This window comes from Macrobrachium rosenbergii, chromosome 37 (genome assembly GCF_040412425.1).
Source record: "Macrobrachium rosenbergii isolate ZJJX-2024 chromosome 37, ASM4041242v1, whole genome shotgun sequence".
NCBI classification, from domain to species: Eukaryota; Metazoa; Arthropoda; class Malacostraca; order Decapoda; family Palaemonidae; genus Macrobrachium; species Macrobrachium rosenbergii.
This window is the reverse complement of record NC_089777.1, coordinates 26,279,037-26,299,036: the sequence shown is the minus strand read 5'-3', so window position 1 is coordinate 26,299,036 and position 20,000 is coordinate 26,279,037. Positions and strand designations below refer to the sequence as shown.

At 34.2% G+C, this 20,000-nt stretch overlaps 1 protein-coding gene across 1 annotated transcript in view; it reads right to left on the bottom strand.

Annotated features, from left to right (window-relative positions):
- LOC136825427 (irregular chiasm C-roughest protein-like) overlaps positions 1-20,000 on the bottom strand; it is a 212,039-nt gene that overhangs the window by 103,157 nt on the left and 88,882 nt on the right. Inside the window, exon 4 of the mRNA XM_067081815.1 lies at positions 3,344-3,531. Within this exon, the coding sequence (XP_066937916.1) occupies positions 3,344-3,531 (188 nt within the window). The remainder of the gene's footprint in view (positions 1-3,343; positions 3,532-20,000) is intronic.

The following is a 20,000-nucleotide window of genomic DNA, read 5'->3' as shown; positions in this document are numbered from 1 at the left end:
TACTTTTATCCTTATGACCATTTTATTTTTAGATCCCAATTCTCGAAAATATTTCATATCTTTCACATAATAATCAACTCTGTTTATTTTCATATCAGTAATGCTATTTTCAAATTCTAATTCTTTTTTAACCGTATTTCCTCTTTAAATTAAATAACCTCAGTGTTTTATTTAATGATAACTTATAAGAGCTTTCCTTATCAAAATTAAAAATTATATTTCACTCTGCAAAATCAAAGGCAAGAGAAGATTAAATCGAAAATGTGCTTCTTCAATTTCCTAAAGATTAAGTGGTTTGGCGGTCTTCGGCTGAATGCATAAAATCCATCCTTTCATATTCATTAAAATCCCTCACTGATGCTTACTGATGAGAGAGAGAGAGAGAGAGAGAGAGAGAGAGAGAGAGAGAGAGAGAGAGAGAGAGAGAGAGAGAGAGAGAGAGAGAGAGAGAGAGAGAGAGAGAGAATATGAAAGTATGCACCATAAAGAAATGTTTTACTGAGGAGAGAGAGAGAATCAGAAAAAAACAGAGGCATCGTAAAGATGAATTTCTGAGAGAGAGAGAGAATATCAAAATGTGTCCCAGAAAGATAAGTTTGAGAGAGAGTATCACAAAATGGTACACGAAAGATGTAATAGAGAGAGAGAGAGAGAGAGAGAGAGAGAGAGAGAGAGAGAGAGAGAGAGAGAGAGAGAGAGAGAGATTAAAAACTCACAAAATAAAAAAACAATTCACAAAGATAAAATCATTATAAAACAAGAGAAAGACTTCGAAATGAAATTATTAGAAAAAATTCCCCAAAATAGTGAGAGAAAGGAATTGCACAAACAACAATCCTAACGATTTCGTCAGCTTCCAAGGACCTGTCTTTCTGTGCCAGAATCACAATAACATCCGGCTATAGCTTTGTAACCCAACTGGGGTCATTACAGCAATATTTCACTGTAAAGTTCTGTATCAGTTTCAGAATTTTCTTCTTTTAGGAAATGTAGAACCTATCAATATTTCTAATATGCTCCACTGTGCTCCATATCCTAAGCAGTGAATTGTGTATGTGATAGTTAGTAGGCTGTAGTGGATAGAAATCAGTCTGCCCCTTCTTTGGTCTTTCACATTATCTAATGCACTCCCACAATTTCCTTCCCTGAACTTCTGAATGACTGACTGAGTTCCGTGCAAATTAGGCCTAGGCAAGTTCTGGCTGGGGAATCAATCAGACTGGTTTCATGCATAAATTTATGATTTTTTTTTGCTAAAAAATCACATGCATTCCATCCACTCAAACTGAGCTACTTTCGGCTCTGCCAAAATTATTGAATTTTGTTCAGATCATGTTTATAAACTTTTACTGAAACGTAAATCATTCCAACATGATTCCTAGAAGTGAATCTCATTTTACTTCCCATTTCTAAGGTAGGAGTTATCTTGGTTCCAATTCCCTGCTATTATGAGCGATTACGAGAAGATCTGGATCTATTACGAAGGTTCTGGGAATTGTTTCTCGCTAAGAAACTCAGGCATCTCTTCTATATTGAGAACATTATAAGAACATCAGACTTCTAAAAGCTAACACGATCTCAAATAAGGACATTCGACACTGGGCGTTGAATTATCGTGATCTGGCAATCTACCATTCGAAGTCGGGTGAGCTGTTAACCTGTAGGTTGCTAAGGCAGGATAATGAAACCCTGAGACTTAAAATATAAAAAATGTTGAGTTTGGGGATCTAGAGCCTCGATCTTGGTTGGTAGAGCAACCACAGACTTCAGGAGAGCCTGTTAGGGTTCAAGCTCAGTGACCAGTCAGAGGCGGAAACTAAGACATCCCGGGATTACTTATTTAATCAACGGATAGGTTTGCTGAAATCAAATGGATGTTCAGACTAATAAAATAAACAAAGCCACTCCAACATCTCTAAAAAATAACAGGACGAACTGTCGGACTACTGGTTCTCCTCGTGCTTGGGAGAAAGGGATCGTAATCATGGCACGTTCGGTACCGGTTTACCGGGGGAAGATCAGGCAGGGCAGCGGTCGAGGTTAACCCACCCCAGGCCAAATCAAAGTCCTTAAGGCAGGATAATAAAAATGGGACTTAAAATACGTTAAAAAAATGTTGAGTTTGGGGACTCTATACCTGACCTAATAGCTTTCATGCTATACATGTTTCACAGACTTTACCTCTAAGGGAATGGTTGAGCAGAATTCATCGTGGTAATTCATTTAATTATCGTGCTGACATTTCCAACAATGTTGAAACTTAGACATCACCATATTCATCAGTATTAAAACACCTGATAGAACTGTTAATGTTTAGATTTCTCTAATTTTATAAGGCAACAAGAGTTACATTGAAGAAATTTATATCTATAGTCTTGCGTTATCTAAACAGCGTGCCGGAAGAAAATTAAAATTAATTTCAATTCTCATTCGACTGCAGGGAATTGTTTGAAAAACTGCAACAACAAATATATTATTGAGAGTTACTGGCGCATATTCCTGTCCTAAAAATGATTTATTGGTGCATATTCATGTCCTAAAAATGATTTACTGGTGCATATTCATGTCTTAAAAATTATTTACTGGTCCATATTCATGTCCTTAACATTATTTACTGGTGCATATTCATGTCTTAAAAATTACTTACTGGTGCATATTCGTGCTATAAAAATTATTTACTGGTGCATATTCATGCCCTAAAAATGATTTACTGGTGCATATTCTTGTCCCAAAAATTATTTACTGGTGCATATGCATGTTCTAAAATTATTTACTGGTGCATATTCATGTCCTAAAATTATTTACTGGTGCATATTCATGTCCTAAAAATTATTTACTGGTGACTATTCATGTCCTAAAAATTATGCCAATTTACAAGAATATAAAATATTACAAAAACAGTTAAAATTCACAAACCAGTCTGCAATCATATAAAAACCTTATAAAAATGACTGAAATTTACAGGCCAATTTACAAGCATATAAAAATCTTATAAAAAGAATTTAAATCTACAAGCCAATTTACAAATACAAAAAAATCTTATAAAAAGAATTCAAATTTACAAGCCAATTACTCAAGCATATAAAATCGCATTAAAGCGATTCAAATTTACGAAACAATTTACAAGCAAATACAAGCCTTATAAAAATAAAAGCCAATTTACAAGCATATAAAAATAACTCAAATTTACAAGCCAAGTTTACTGGCATATAAAATCTCACAAAAGCAATTAAAATCTACAGGCACATAAAAATATAAAAATAAAAAAAATCAGATTTACAAGCCAATCTACAAACATAAAAATCTTGCAAAACTAATTCAGATTTACAAGCGAAGAACTCACCCGGCCAGCGGAGACGTGAGGGCTTGATTGGAGGTAAGGCAGGTGAGGGTAGAATTGTGATGTGACCTCCGAGGGGTAAAGGTCAGGTGTGACGTCACCGTCACCCGCTTCCTATCGGGGTATTTCTCTGTGTACTGGACGGCTCCCGTCCTGATGGTCTCGCGAGTGCTGTCGTCCACCCACTGAATCTGTCAAAAATAGAGAAAGGAATTATATATGTATATATATAGATATGTATGTACATTTATATTTGTATATATATGCACAACATATATATATATACTGTATATATATATATATATATATATATATATATATATATATATATATATATATATATATATATATATATATATATATATATATATATATATATATATATATATATATATATATATATATATATATATATATTAGGTTATGGTCACTTAATCTGAATACGTGAAAAATTACTTTTAATAATTTTTTTACATCGATATGATTATTGCACAGCCCCAATATGACGAAAATAATAATCAATTTTATTTTGCTTGAACATAATAAATAATTTTGATTATGCTTGAAGGGCAATAAACAATTTTATTGTGCTTGACAGTATTATTGCAAGGACGAAATTTGAAAACATAAAACAAATGATTCTAGTTTCACTGATACAATTATTACAGTTATTACAAAGTTGCAAACCAAAATCTATAGCATGGAATTAACAAATTTAAATTTTAATGGTTATTACAAAAAATTTGCAATATAAAACGGCTTAGTTGCAATGCAAACATATAATGATTCTATCCTTCGGACGACCTTTTCAAGTGGTTAGGTCCAGTTACAAAATCTTATGATTATGAGCAGGGCCTCAAAGCCCAATGAATTCTCCATCACAAATAAAACACGCCCTGATTCACGGTGCGTTCGAGTAGACACCACAGTGTTCGTAGTCGAAATAATGACAAGTTAAATAAACACAAAGACTTTTTGTACCTATGTGTAATCAAAAAGCTTTCAATGCAGCACATTCACCGATGACAGTCTTCTTATCTCGATAAACATCATGAAATATTGAAGAGATATGGGTAAGCTTACCTAGAGATTCGATTAAGAACAGTTGCATTAGAAACTTTACAGTTTCTCTTGCTCTCTCTCTCTCTCTCTCTCTCTCTCTCTCTCTCTCTCTCTCTCTCTCTCTCTCTCTCTTTCTTTCGTATTACATGAGAAATCAAACATGGAAATTTCAAGAGTTACTGAAGATTGACCCAACTATGTGTTCCCGCAAACAAATCAATAAATATCCTAAAGCGCAAACAACAACAAAACAAAACAATCAATCACCAACAAACAAACAAACAAACAAACAAACAAACAAAAACAAACAAAAAGACACAAACAAAAAGAACTAAAAACCCAAAAAGGACAAACAAACAAATACAAAACAAACAAAATCCTAAACAGGAATATTTGCTCGAATGGCAATTCGTTTCGTTCCCCAATTTTCCTGTTTTTTAGTAGCGCTATAAAACAGCCATGAAAATATTTATTACCTTCCAATTCATTCCGCATCACTGGAATTCTTCTTACCTTCCGTGATGCTTATCGAACCATCTTTTTCATATTTGATTATTCCACACACACACATTCACGTAGTTCATTTTAATATGTTTAATATGTTAAATATATATATATATATATATATATATATATATATATATATATATATATATATATATATATATATATATATATATATATATATATATATATATATATTTTATTATATTTATTATTTATCAAAGAGGAGTTTTTATTGCAAATTTTCAAAGACTAAACTTTTCTAGATTCATAATTATATTTTTGTCACTCAATAATTATTTCATTAATTAATTCTCCAGTTAGATGTGTCCATATTTCTTCAATTATTTCCTCATGAATTTGTTTCATTCATTCCGGATTTTCAAAATCCAGAATATTCCTACCCCCAGAAACTTCATTAAAACACTCAACTATATTTCAAATAAATAATTACAATTATCTACATTAATCTTTAAATAACTTATTCCCACACACGCTTTTATCAATATACTTTATTTATCCAGACCCTCCAACGAATGAAAGCCCTAATTAGTTCTTAACCAGCTAATTACCAGACCTCTAATAATAACTACATAAAGCGGTCTTTTCACTAACGCGTAATTAGTTCCTCCTGACATTTTCATTTAAGCCTGACTAAAAGAAATAAATCTTTTCCTACATGAGACGGAGACCACAAAATAGTTCCTTTCTTTTTTTCTAGGGGGGAAATACTGAGGGCTCACATTATTCACGGAACTGTGTCTGCATCACACGCTCCTTTTTAGAGAGAGAGAGAGAGAGAGAGAGAGAGAGAGAGAGAGAGAGAGAGAGAGAGAGAGAGAGAGAGAGAGAGAGAGAGAGAGAGAGAGAGAGAGTGGAAACAAAATTTCCAACAGAGAGAGAGAGAGAGAGAGAGAGAGAGAGAATGAAAACAAAACTTCCAACAAAGAGAGAGAGAGAGAGAGAGAGAGAGAGAGAGAGAGAGAGTCTTACAATCGCATATGTGCTTAAATGACACTAAACTCCCAAACAGGCTTCAAACGCGTTCGAATTCCTTCCCACAAATAAAACCCTTTCAAAATTTGATTTTCTGTAACTTATTTGTCATACTGTTACAAATACCCCTTACAAATGAAAGCAAACTTATTAGGGCCTACAAAAATAAAAACAATATAACGTTTGTATTCTACTCCTTTTGTTTAAAACCCGCAGCCGATGGGGCTGGCAACCTAATGTTCTTATCTAACCAATGACTGCAAATTATCTTACAACGTAAACATTGAAACAAGGCGTCCCTGTAACGAGGCTATAATATCCAGAATTAAAATCCCACTGTAGTGTTAACAGTATTTAAGTACAGAGTTACACTCTGTACATAAATATTCTTAACAATATTGTGGCTTTTAATTCTCATATAAACATTAATTTACCAATGACTGAGGCATAATCAATTTCAAGCAAAGCTTATGGTTTCATCAAATTCAGCACATTAGCCTTTATCAAACTATTTATTATTCATTATTGAAAAGATTGCGCGCATAATCAGGTCACCTGGTCGCTGTCTGTCAACAAAAGATTTCCATAACATAAACCTGAGGGACTTTATAACGTTATGCATGAACACGAGTGGATTAACTGAGGTTAACAAAGTGTTATATCACCTCTCTCTGATACGTGCATGCGATTCCATGCACAGCTATAAATGCGTCATATTTAGTTCCCTTCGTTACAACAGGATTATACTGAAATATGTGTGTTGTGTTATGTATATCTTAAACTGACATACATACATACAGACACATACAAATATAAATACATATATATAGTGTATACAAATATAAATACATATATAAATATATATATATATATATATATATATATATATATATATATATATATATATATATATATATATATATAAGTGTTGAAAAATTCTGAAATTGAAACATCATTTTCTACATATACCATCTAATATACTTTTTGCTGTTTCCACCTCTATAGAAATTTGGGGCCTTTCTATTATATGTTGAAACTGCATGTTTAGCAGCATATTCAAACTGGACTCCTCTTAAGTGTTATGAGTTTTGGGAACAGGAAAAATGAAGGAGCAAGATCAGGACTATATGTATAGAGTTTATAAAATAGGACTTCTCTTGCAATATGATGAATGTGCTGGAGCGTTATCATGATGGAACAAAATTCTGCGGTGCAACTTTCCTCGACGTTTTTTAGCCAATGCAGTCTTCCAAAACAGAGTAGTTCCCGGTGATTGTTTTTTTGTCCTTCAAGGAAATCAATCAAAATCACTCCTTTGGAGTAAACACTGTTGCCATAAGGCTACATTTGAACTTCACTGGTGCAGCTGAAGTAACCATTGCAGACATATTGATGGATCCAAGTTTCATCTCCAGTAACAATCCGGTCAAAAACTCTGATTCATTTGCAATCTTCGTTAAAAAGCAAGAGAAAGTGAATGGGACAACGTGCTGAAAGTTACAAGATTTTCATTTAAAATTGAAAATGCGGAACCATGGGAGTATTCATTAGCTATCATATCGATAGTAAAGATCTTCATCCACTAGATTCTGGCCACAATTCTTTCATTTTTGCAGTCGATGGTTACTCTTGGGTTGTCAGTTGATCCAATCGCTTTTTCTCTTTAATCTTCTTAATCGCTGGTTGATGAGGAAGATTTTATCTAGCAAAGAGGATAATCAATCATCACAGATAATTGTTTACAAGTATTTGGGTTGTTTTCATTCCTCTACATCAGAGACCCATTGCCACAGAAACGCCAAAATGTGGAAAATTTCTTTGTTTGAATGAGGAAAAGTTACAGAAAAGCGGTATTCATACCAGAAGATCCACAGGTCAGCCTGTTAAGTCACCCCAGTTGACAATTTCTCTTTAATCTTCTTAATCGCTGGTTGGAGGAAGATTTTATCTATAATATCTGAATCCTGGCGCCTCTTGAGAGATTCATTGCATTTCTTTGTTTGATCAAGGCTGATTCCATATATATATATATATATATATATATATATATATATATATATATATATATATATATATATATATATATATACACACACATATATATATATACATTTGTGCATTTGTGCTTGTGCTGTGTGAACTTCATCCACAGAATCCTACAGACATTGCCTGAATGACTGACAGGTTTAAAGGCTACGGCGAGAGGGGGGATGGGGGAAGACTGTTAGAGAGTAGAAGAAAAACATCATTTAGGAAAAACACCGCCGCCCAAAAACCTCAAGAAATTCATAATTATTATATAAAAAAAATTATTAAACGCATCATTAACAAATCTCCTTAACTTGAAAGAATAAAATCCCCTTAACTTTAAAGAATAAAAAACCCCTAACTTTAAACAGGTAAAATTTCCTTAAGTGGGCATTAAAACAAAAGGCCTTTGGAGACCATTAGACGAGCAAGAACTATTTTTTATTCTCCGTTCTTCTCTCTCTCTCTCTCTCTCTCTCTCTCTCTCTCTCTCTCTCTCTCAGTATAATTAGGGCATCCTCTTGAATCACCCCTTTAGGAGTCAAACAAATATATATGTGTGTGTATATATATACATATATATATATAATATATATATATATATATATATATATATATATATATATATAGATAGATAGATAGATAGATAGATAGATAGATAAATAGATAGATATATAGATAGATAGATAAATATATAATTACGTATATATATATGTATGTATATATACACATGTACATATACATATACGAGTATATGATGTATGTATGTATGCTGTCTTTGTCATCTGGTTTTATTCTATCCCCAAGCCAGTCACCCGGATGACTGAAAGAACGCTATCAGTCTACTAATAATGGAAAGAAAGGGAACTGCAAGGAAAGGAAAGAGGAAAGAGAGGGGTAGACCCATTTGTTATTTTCCTTTGACCATTTGACAAAATTAAAGGGAATTATACCCTAAGAATTATCTCTTCCTATGGTGTCCATCTTAAAAAAAAGGGATAAAAACATAACCGGAACCTCGAAAGTTCTCCTTATACTTTAATAATTTACCTACAGTTGTATCTTTTTATTACTTTCTTAATTTATCTTTCCTTTTCTAATAACTGTCCTCTTCTATCGGTACTTCCTATTACCTTCTTTTACTTCTTTCAAATGAATACCATATTCTTTGGAAGTTTGAATTATTTCAAGTCAGTGGCATCCTGTGGGTTTTTCTCTATGAATAGAGTTCATTTTCTGAATAATAATAATAATAATAATAATAATAATAATAATAATAATAATAATAATAATAATAATAATAATAATAATGGTTATTTAAACTTCTAAAATTTAACCAAGAAAACAAACATATTATTTTATTTAAAATTATGGAAAAGCAAATAAATTAAAATTATTGAAAAAAAAAAAAAGATTGTGGGCTTGTTCTCTATGAACAGGGTTAATTTACTGAATAACAAAAACAACAACAACAATAATAATAGGTGTTTCCACGGCATTCAATTTATACAGAGTCTTCTCTATTCTTCGTATTGTCTTTTTTTTTTCCTGAGCCTGTAGCTAGTATATCAGGTTTCCCAAGGACATACAAAGATTTCTGTTTTCTTAGTTTTATTTTCTCTGACGTTTAAAAAGAAATAAGAGGAATAGAGAAGACTCTGTATAAATTGAATGCCGTGGAAACAGCTATAATTTTTAATGCAACTTCCCTCAGAGAAGGTCTCTCTCGAATAATAATAATAATAATAATAATAAATAATAATAATAATAATAATAATAATAATAATAATAATAATATTAATTATTATTATTATTATTATTATTATTATTTATACATCTAAAATATAATAATAATAATAATAATAATAATAATAATAATAATAATAATAATAATAATAATAATAATAATAATAATGAGAAAAGTTATCTAAACTTCCAAAATTTCACAGTGACAACAACAATATTATGTTAGTTAAAATTATGGAAAAGCAAATTTCTAATTCACATCTGGTGAAAAACAGCTTGCAAACAAATGCAGGACAGATGCACGACTCACCCAGGACGTGTTCGTCTCAACGAAAGACCTCAATATCAAAATGAAAACATTCTGGAAATGGCATCACCCCGGGGATATTTGTTGGTACACGGATCGTCCGAGTGTGATTAGGCTAAAGCTCCCTGGGAAGGGGAAGGAGGAGAGGAGGAGGAGGAGGAGGAAGGGAAGAGGAGGAGGAGGAGGAGGGGGGAGGAGGAGGAGGAAGAGGAGGAGGAGGAGGGGGAGGGGAGGGGAGGGGAGGGGAGGAGGAGGATAGGAAAGAGGAGGAGGAGGAGGAGAGGGAGAGAGGATGGAGGGAAAGAGGAGGGGAGGAAGATGAAGAGGAGAGGAGGAGGGAAGGATGAAGGGAAAGAGGAGGAGGAGGAGGGGAGGAGGGGAGAAGATGAGAGGAGGAGGAGGAGGAGGGAGGAGGAGGAGGAGGAGGGGGAGGAAGATGAAGAGGAGGAGGAGGAGGAGGAAGAGGAGGAGGAGGAGGGGAGGAGGAGGAGGAGGAGGAGAAGGAGGAGGAGGAGGAAGAGTAGAAGTAGGAGAAGAAGAAGGAGGAGGAGGAGGAGGAGGAGGAGGAGGAAGAGGAGGAGGGAGGAGGAGGAGGAGGGGGAGGAAGAGAAGGAGGAGGATGAAGGGAAGGATGAGGAAGATGAGGAGGAGGAGGATGAAGGGAAACAGGAGGAGGAGGAGGAGGAGTAGTAGGAGGAGGAGGAGGAGGACATCCCATCTCTAGCTCTCATTCAAAAACAGTTCGTGAACATTACAGAGCAAATAAAGCAACAGTAGCGTTCTGGAAAATCATAATGTTTGTGCTAAAATGATTGGACGCACAAAGACTTGACATGGAAAAGGACGTATGACAGATACTAACTCCAACTGATTATTTCATCTTTTAGTTTTCATTTTTATAGTTTGCACTTCTTTTACTTCTATTTCCTTTATTTTTTTATTTTTATTTTTATTGATCTTACTTTCTAATACTTATTTTTATCTTTATTTTCATCTTTATCATTTTTATGTTATAAATTGACAGCTTTTTCCCACGACAGAAAAATATACATTTTAATAATGAAGAAGTCACAAATAGGTAAATAAAGTAATAACTAAATAAATAAGCAAATACTAAATAATTAAAGAAATAGCTGGAGTTGAGTATATATTTCGAGTCATTTTTCTGCCTTACAGGAGCAGTGTCTGCATTAATCAGTTATCAACATCGTTTTCTTCCTTTATTCCCAGTTTTAGTTTTCTGTAAAATAAAACTATTGAGATGGCTTTGTCTGTCTGTCCGCACTTTTTCTATCTGCACTTTTTCTGTCCGCCCTCAGATCTTAAAAACTACTGAGGCTAGAGGGCTGCAAATTGGTAAGTTGATCATCCTACCTCCAATCATCAAACATACCAAATTGCAGCCCTCTAGTTTCAGTAGTTTTTATTTTATTTCAGGTTAAAGTTAGCTATATTCGTGCGTTTGGCAATGATATAGGGACAGGCCACCACCGGGCTGCGGTGAAAGTTTCATGGGTCACGGCTCATACAGCATTATACTGAGACCAACGAAAGATAGATCTATTTTCGGTGTCTTTGATTATACGCTATACAGAAAGCTCGATTGCGCCGAAAAAAACTTCGGCGCATTTCTTACTTGTTTCCTTTCAAAATGCAGGGCGATGGGATGGGCAACCTCATGTCCTGAAGCCTTAAGCCCAGGCCTGGTGAATACGAGAAAACGAAAGGAAGAAGAAAAAAGAAAGTGGACTTATCCCAAAGGAACCGCAAGAGTTGTCTCTTGAAAAATGGAAGAGTATAAGAATGACATTCTTAATGTTTAATGAACGAAGGTAGTTCATAAAAACGCCCTTATAGCATAAAGGAGTTAGTTTTATGATTTATGACATTTTAGGGTAAGCCAAGCGCTGGGGTACTTTCGGCCACTGAGCGCTTACGACACTGAAAAGAGGAGTTAGAGCGGTTGGACAGCAAGATGAAGAGCTCCAGAAAATAAAGGTGATTAAGTACAAGGTTTTAAATGTGGAACTGGAAGAAAACCTCACAACTGTACTTAGAAGCAACAGTCAGAGAAGCTGGACAGCAAGGAAGGAAGCAGGAAAGGAGGTAAAGTAAATGGCTAAAAATATGAGTGCAACTAGGGGCCGATGGGACGCTGCAAACACCCTTTAGTAGTACCTACAGTGTACCACGTTGGGTGCTCTGACGGCACTACCGTCCCCCCACCACCTTCTTCTTAAGGGGTGTAGGATTCAGTGAAATATCATGCCAGTACGAAGAGACCTTTTGCAGTTCTGCAGACAAACTCTGACTTTAAGCAAACCATTTATCAAGTTAATACTTTTTAATGTCAATTCACTTTAGAAGAAAATTGAAAGGGACGCCCTCCAGACTTGAAATACCTAAGTGCAACGAGGGTGAAAGTGAAATGAGGTGCAAGCTGTCTGACGTTCCAAGGCAAATACTAGGCAGTTTTTGTTTCGCAAAACAAACTTCTGATTAAGTTTAAAATCCCTCGTTCGTTCAAGCCTTTCAGAAACACATGACCCTTTAACGGAACACTAAAGAATTCGTCTGCGTTCCACTGTCAATGACCATAATCATTGCGACCCCAGTTTACAAATACAAAGCATTCCTTTATACATAGGGAGTCTCCTTTGCAATTACTTTTAAAACTTAAACGAATAGCCTCAAAATTTGAACAGCTATTTGCAACTACCTTTAAAACTTGAACAAATAGACGCAAAATTTGAACAGCTATTTGCAATTACCTATGAAACTTAAACGAACAGACTCAAAATCTGAACGGCTAAATTTGAAACTAGAACTAAGTGTTAGGTTTCCCTGTTATCATTTTTCTATCGAAGTGTGAACTGAACGTAAAGTTTTCTTCGTTATTCTTTTTCTTTAAGAACGAACTACTTTTAAAAGTTTTCCTTTGAATCTTTTCCTTGTTTTCCCCAACCGAAAACTGGAAGTGAGGTTTTCTCTTTATTATTTTACTGAGTAATTCTGTGTCTCTTGCATTATTATTATTATTATTATTATTATTATTATTATTATTATTATTATTATTATTATATTATTTAACAGATGACCCCTATTCATATGGAACAAACCCACCCCTTGACTTGAAATTCAAGCTTCCAAAGAAAATGGTCTTCATTAGAAAGAAGTAACAGAAGGTAATGAGAAAAACAGAAAGACGAGATCGCTTATTTAAAACTAAAAAAGAACTTAACAAACTAATAAATAAATAGAAAAAATGTAAGTAAATGATTAAAATACAAGAATTGTATTAGGGCAGTAATTCACTGCATCTTCGCTTGAACTTCTGAAGTTCCAACTGCACGACATCCTCTGGGAGGCCGTTCCACAGTCCAACGGTGTGGGGAATAAAGGACCTCTGGAACTGAGAAGCTCGACAGCGAGGCACATTTACCGCATACTGGTGGTGCTGTTCAGTGAATCTAGTTGCTCTCGGTAGGAAAAGGGAATCAGGAATCAATTGTGAATGTGAAAGATCTGTTAAAATACAACCTATGAAAAACTGCATGACTGACCACAGATGTTAACTGCTCAGATGATATGAATTTCAATAGCCCTTTAAACGACTGGAGTTATAATAATAGTCTTAACACTTAATTGATTCGTATTCTAAAACGGCGTTACAGGAATGAAGGTCACCGGCATCAGGGCAGTTGGAGGAAGCATAACCTTATAAAAGCAACACAGAGAAATTTTTGTTTCATATGATATACCGCACGTTACCTAACCAGACCAAGTAGAAATGGACGCAATTTGATAAGAACATTTTGGCTTTAAATGGCGTGAGACCCTTTGGTCAAATAACATTAAAATCAGAAGAAATCCGAATTGTAGCCTGACACTTCATTGTTATTTCAATAGATGAATCCGTTATATTTTAGCAGTCTCTTACTATGAGTTAATTATGATCCAAAGAAACAAGCTAAACAAAACTGCATTTTTGCATAAATATTAAGAACTGGATGTTAAGCCAAGAATGTAAATCATACCCAATTCAAATCATAGATACATACATAAGATTGAGAGAATTATGACAATGAAAATAAACCATATATGCTGGAATGGATCCAGAATATATATATATATATATATATATATATATATATATATATATATATATATATATGTATATATATATATATATATATATATATATATATATACAATCATGAAGCTACAAATGTCGCTTAATATCAGATTCACGCTACCTAGGGTATATCCCCGATGGGGAATTATCAACGAAGGGGAATTTATGAGTGATGAATGGATTGGTGCTGCCGAGTCTCGATCCCTCGACACAGATACTTATCCAGCGACTCCAGTCGACGGTCTACCCACTGAGCCATCAAGAGAGGTAATAGTTCATGCCGAGTCTGCTGTACTTGTTTACCCGTCGAGAGCGGGGAAATTATACTCAGCTGCGGCATTAACCTACCTCCACCATGATAGTTCATTGGTACGTTTGGATAAGTATCTGTGTCGAGGGATCGAGACCCGGCAGTACCGATCCATTTATCACTTATAAATTCCCCTTCGGTGATAACTCCCCATCGGGGATATTCCCGAGGTAGCGTGAATTTGATATTAAGCGGCATTTGTAGCATCATGATTGTATATACTGTAAATCACGGTGTGATAAAAAAATTTCATATATATACATATACGTATACATATATATATATATATATATATATATATATATATATATATATATATATATATATATATATATATATATACATACATACATACATACAAACATCAGTACAAATAACACAAGCACACATACCCTTCCAAAATACAAACGGTAACTAACCAGTGATGTTACATAAAATTAAGACAAAATACAGCGGCAGCTATTTCAACTTGTACACACGAACTGTCACGACCAGTCACAGGTGATTTTTCATTTTGAAGAGAGCAGGAACCCAATGAAAATGTATATAATTCAAACGCTACGTTTCTTTAAGGACAAGCGGAATATTTAAGGGCAAAATACGACTACATGCTCGTAGCTCACTATAATTTATTTTAATTTATATTATTTATATAACCTAAAAGTTACATCTCTATTAAGATAAGCTGAATATTTAAGAGCAAAATACGACTATATGCTCACAGTTCGCTGCAATTTTGTTTAATTCAGTTCATTTCTTTAATAGAGAATATATCTCTCCATTTCAAAATCTACCAGTCTTCTACGCAAACAGACACACACACAAACGGGCAAGACAACACGTCACCTCAGTTTTTTTAACAGTGAATATGTCTTTCCATTTCAAAATCTCTCTGCCTCATACTCAAACAGACAGGACAATACGTCATCTGTTTTCTTCAACAGGGAATACGTCTTTCCATTTCAAAACCTATCTGCCTCATACTCAAACAGACAGACCAATACGTCATCTGTTTTCTTCAACAGGGAATACGTCTTTCCATTTCAAAACCTATCTGCCTCATACTCAAACAGACAGACGCAAGGACAAGACAATACGTCAGGTCAGTACTCGTAAAATACGTACTTTTCGTCAATATCCGGACACGTCCGCTATGGACTCGGTGTCTACCTGCGTGTCACATACATACAGCCTCACAAACACAACCCGGCGTACCTCGCTTTCTGTTTCCCCTCCTTAATTAGATTTCGAACTTACCTCTCAGTTCCCCTCACTCAGTGAATACCCCTCCCTTCATTCCTCCATCCCCCCTCCCCCCCCCCTCCCCACCTCCCTCCCACACCTCTCCCCTCAACCCCGATGTGAATGCACTCGCCCGTGTATCGTTTTTCATCTAAATTCAAAACAAAACGCAAACCTCCGGTATTCATCGCTTGACCATACTAAGTCAAGTTTACCCCCTTTTTCTTTTTGTTGTTGTTTTGTTTTTATTTTGTGTTTTTGTTGTTTTTACGTTGTTTTTCTTTTCATCTCATATTGGGTGGCTGTCGATATCTGTTTGAGTCTTTGATTCCCAATAGTTCACAGGTTTACTGCCTTTCATTCCTGGTGTCTCTCTCTCTCTCTCTCTCTCTCTCTCTCTCTCTCTCTCTCTCTCTCTCTCTCTCTCGGTAAATGGACAACTGAGGGAGGGAAGGAAAGGAAAGGGGACGTGATTGGCTGAGAGCGATTACAGTTTTCCTTTTCAACTTTGATTCCAAAATGCATGTCTCTCTCTCTCTCTCTCTCTCTCTCTCTTGCTGGATTATGAACAGGCGAGAGAAAAAAAGAGTAACGAATACAGAGAAAGAGAGAGAGAGAGAGAGAGAGAGAGAGAGAGAGAGAGAGAGAGAGAGAGAGAGAGACAGAATCCAATTGGGAAGTTTAAGCAAAAGATAAAACATTTTATGGACATTACTTTATCTTTTGTTGAGTTGGACGTTAATTAAGAATTTCAAATAAAAGATAAAATCGACCTTTTGTTGGGATAGCCGCTGGTATAAGAGAGAGAGAGAGAGAGAGAGAGAGAGAGAGAGAGAGAGAGAGAGAGAGAGAGAGAGAGAGAATAAAATTCATTTGGAACACGCTTTTCTGCATTGCTCAATGCATGCCTAAAGGCCTGCCTGTTCTTTATTCACCATCAATTCTCAAATGCTTCTTGTTTCATTTTTTCCTCCTGTCATTTTTCAAAATAAAAACAGTACATTTTTTCCTTCTATCTCTTTTCTTTACATTGCGTTTTCCTGTTACTGCACAGAACATTCCTTAATGGTTTCTTAGACATTAAACTACCCTGTCAGACGTTAAAGAAGCTGTAATCTGCCCGCCAAGTGAACTCAAGAACGTGGCTAGTCAGACTAAAGCCATAGCTTAACCTGTCACTTTAAAAAGTTTCATTAATCTAATGTTGTTTTATCAACTTTTCGTCCGTTTTTTAAAATTTGTATGTAGAGCAATACCGTTCAATGTCCTTTTAAATTCGTTTTGCGTGAGTGTTCAGTCCAGTGGTTCTGTTTGTAAAATTAACGATTACTGACGAAAGGTAGAACGCGTAATAAAAATGATATCAATATATATATATATATATATATATATATATATATATATATATATATATATATATATATATATATATATATATATATATATATATATATATATATATATATATCAGTGACCATGTCAGGTCGAGCAATTATCATTTCTACATCGTTGGTAATGACTTGTCGCTTCTGTCACACAAATCTAAATTCTTTATATATCTGAGAAGGAGCTGCCGTTTTACAATACATCTAAATTTAACAATATGTAAGTCAACGAGACACGATAATTTTAAATGAATCTATATTTAAAAACGAGGAGGATTACTTAAACTTTGCTTTTTAAATCGTCTATGTCTGTTAGGTCTATACTGTGACTGATTGCAGCTCATAACAGCTCTCTGCGATCCGTTGCAAGACTGTTACGGGGCTTTTCGTCTCTGATACTCATTGATAGTTGCTCATTATTATACTGACCATATGTCAAGTGCTGATAAACTCCACTGAACCGTAGACTGGAATTGTTTCAACACTTACACACTGCAGGGGGAGTAGTGTCCTTTTACTGTACCTCCATTCATATTCTCTTTCTTCCATCTTGCTATCCACCCTCTTCTAACAATTGTTTCATAGTGCAACTGCAATTTTTTCCTCCCGTTACACCTTTCAAACCTTTCTCACTTAATTTCTCTTTCAGCGCTGAATGACCTCATATGTCCCAGCGCTTGGCCTCTGGCCTAAATTCTATATTCATTCATTCATTCATTCAACATTGTTATATTCCAATATCAAAGCTATGCGTCGTTACAGAAATACATAAATAAATAAAATAAATTAAAGCCAAGGGTTTTCTTTAGGAACTCTAACTATTATGGGACCAAAAGGAATGGCAATGAGAGTACAGTGGTGTAAAAAAAAGTCAAGTATTTAAAATGTGCCTTGGAAATAAAAAAAAATAAATGAAAGCAGATTCTTTAAGAACTGTAAATGTTACGGAATTTCAAATAAACGAAAAGGTAATTAGAGTGAAAATGATGTAAAAAAAAAGTCGGTATGTAACAAAAGTTAGTAATATAGAATGTACCATGTTAAAAAAAATTAAAGGGAAGAGTTTTCTTCAAAACTCTATACATCACTGGACTTCATACATACAGAAGTGGTAATGAATGAAAACTGGTGCAAGAAGGAGCCATGTTTGTAACAAATGTTACCAGGAATTATGAGCGCATTTAGACTTAATATTGGATGGGAATTGACGTAAAAATCCCATCTCAATAAAATGCATAAAATAACTTTTTTCTTATGAAAAAAAAAGAAAAATCTTTTCAACTTAAGATAAAAGTATGAATTTCCATGCTGCCCGATGGTCCGTGCCTTACGGGCTGCTCTGTGAGCAAGAGCCGTGCTGACATAAAGCCAACTTAATCAAAAAATGCCACTCTATTAAAAGGAGAAATTAAACAATACTACTTCAGTACTGCTTTTCGTATCTAATCATGGCGAATAAAAGAAATTATTTAATTTTTCGAGTATTTTTTCCATCTGTTCTGACCCCACTGGGTATAAGCCTCGGATTCCTAATGGTGATGATGAATAAACCTTTCCCGTGCACTCATTAGGGACAATTATGTACTGCTGTGAAGCTTGTTTGTTTAGATATTTCCGAGAATTTGTGCATGTTAATTCTTTTTTAATTGACCCTGAAAAACACCTCTCTCTCTCTCTCTCTCTCTCTCTCTCTCTCTCTCACACACACACACACAGTTGAATTATTGACGGTAATTCGAGGACAGATTTTAACTAGTCACAAATCAACTGAACTCTCTCTCTCTCTCTCTCTCTCTCTCTCTCTCTCTCTCTCTCTCTCTCTCTCACACACACACACACAAACATATACATTAATAATTCAATGTTATAGCGAGGAAAGAAGGTAAACAGTTATAAATCAATTGATCTCTCTCTCTCTCTCTCTCTCTCTTTGACACACATTTTGCAGACTGCTGCCAAATGAATACCCGATATCAAAATTGGAACAAAAATAAATGAATAAAAAATAAAAGCATACTTTTTTTTACAATAATATGAAAATATTTTCCTTTTTAAGCTATGAAATGATTAGATTTTGTGCAATTAATAGATTTTGTGAGATTAATACATTTTATGAAAGTATTTGATTTTATGAAAGTAACAGATTTTGTGAAATTATTAGATTTAGTGAAATTACTAGATTCTATGATCATTCTGGTCTTTGATGTTTACAAATACCTTTTTTTCTAAAATACGGCGAATATAATCAGGAAACCCGACCATGTTTCCAAAAGTTTTATAGATCCTTTTTAGAGGGTTCTCTTATTACCACTAAGTCGTTAAAAAGTTCCGAAGTTGCCGGAAGCTTTTCAAGTCTCCTCGAGGTAGGAAAACACTCTATTTTGCCGAACGTCTTCTTAAGCTTCCCTTGAAATCAGTCTTCGAATCAGAATATCACTATGTAAATAGTCTGTATATATATATATATATATATATATATATATATATATATATATATATATATATATATATATATATATATATTAAATTTTTTTTATTTATTTATTTTTTTATTTAATTCTATTTTTGTTTTTATTTCTTTTTTATTTATTGTTTACACACACACATATATATGTATATATATATATATATATATATATATATATATATATATATATATATATATATATATATATATTACAGTATATACTGTATATAAATATATATATATATATATATATATATATATATATATATATATATATATATATATATATATATATATATATGTGTGTGTGTATGTATATATGTATTTATGCGTATATGGGGCATAACGGGGTGGGCAGGCAAATGCCCTTTTCTAGCCCAAGCCTGAAGAAAAGAAGAAGAAGAAAAAAAAGGAAATGAAATAAGTGGAGTTTAACACCGACAGACTGGACATCCCTTATGTCTCTTCGAAGAAGACA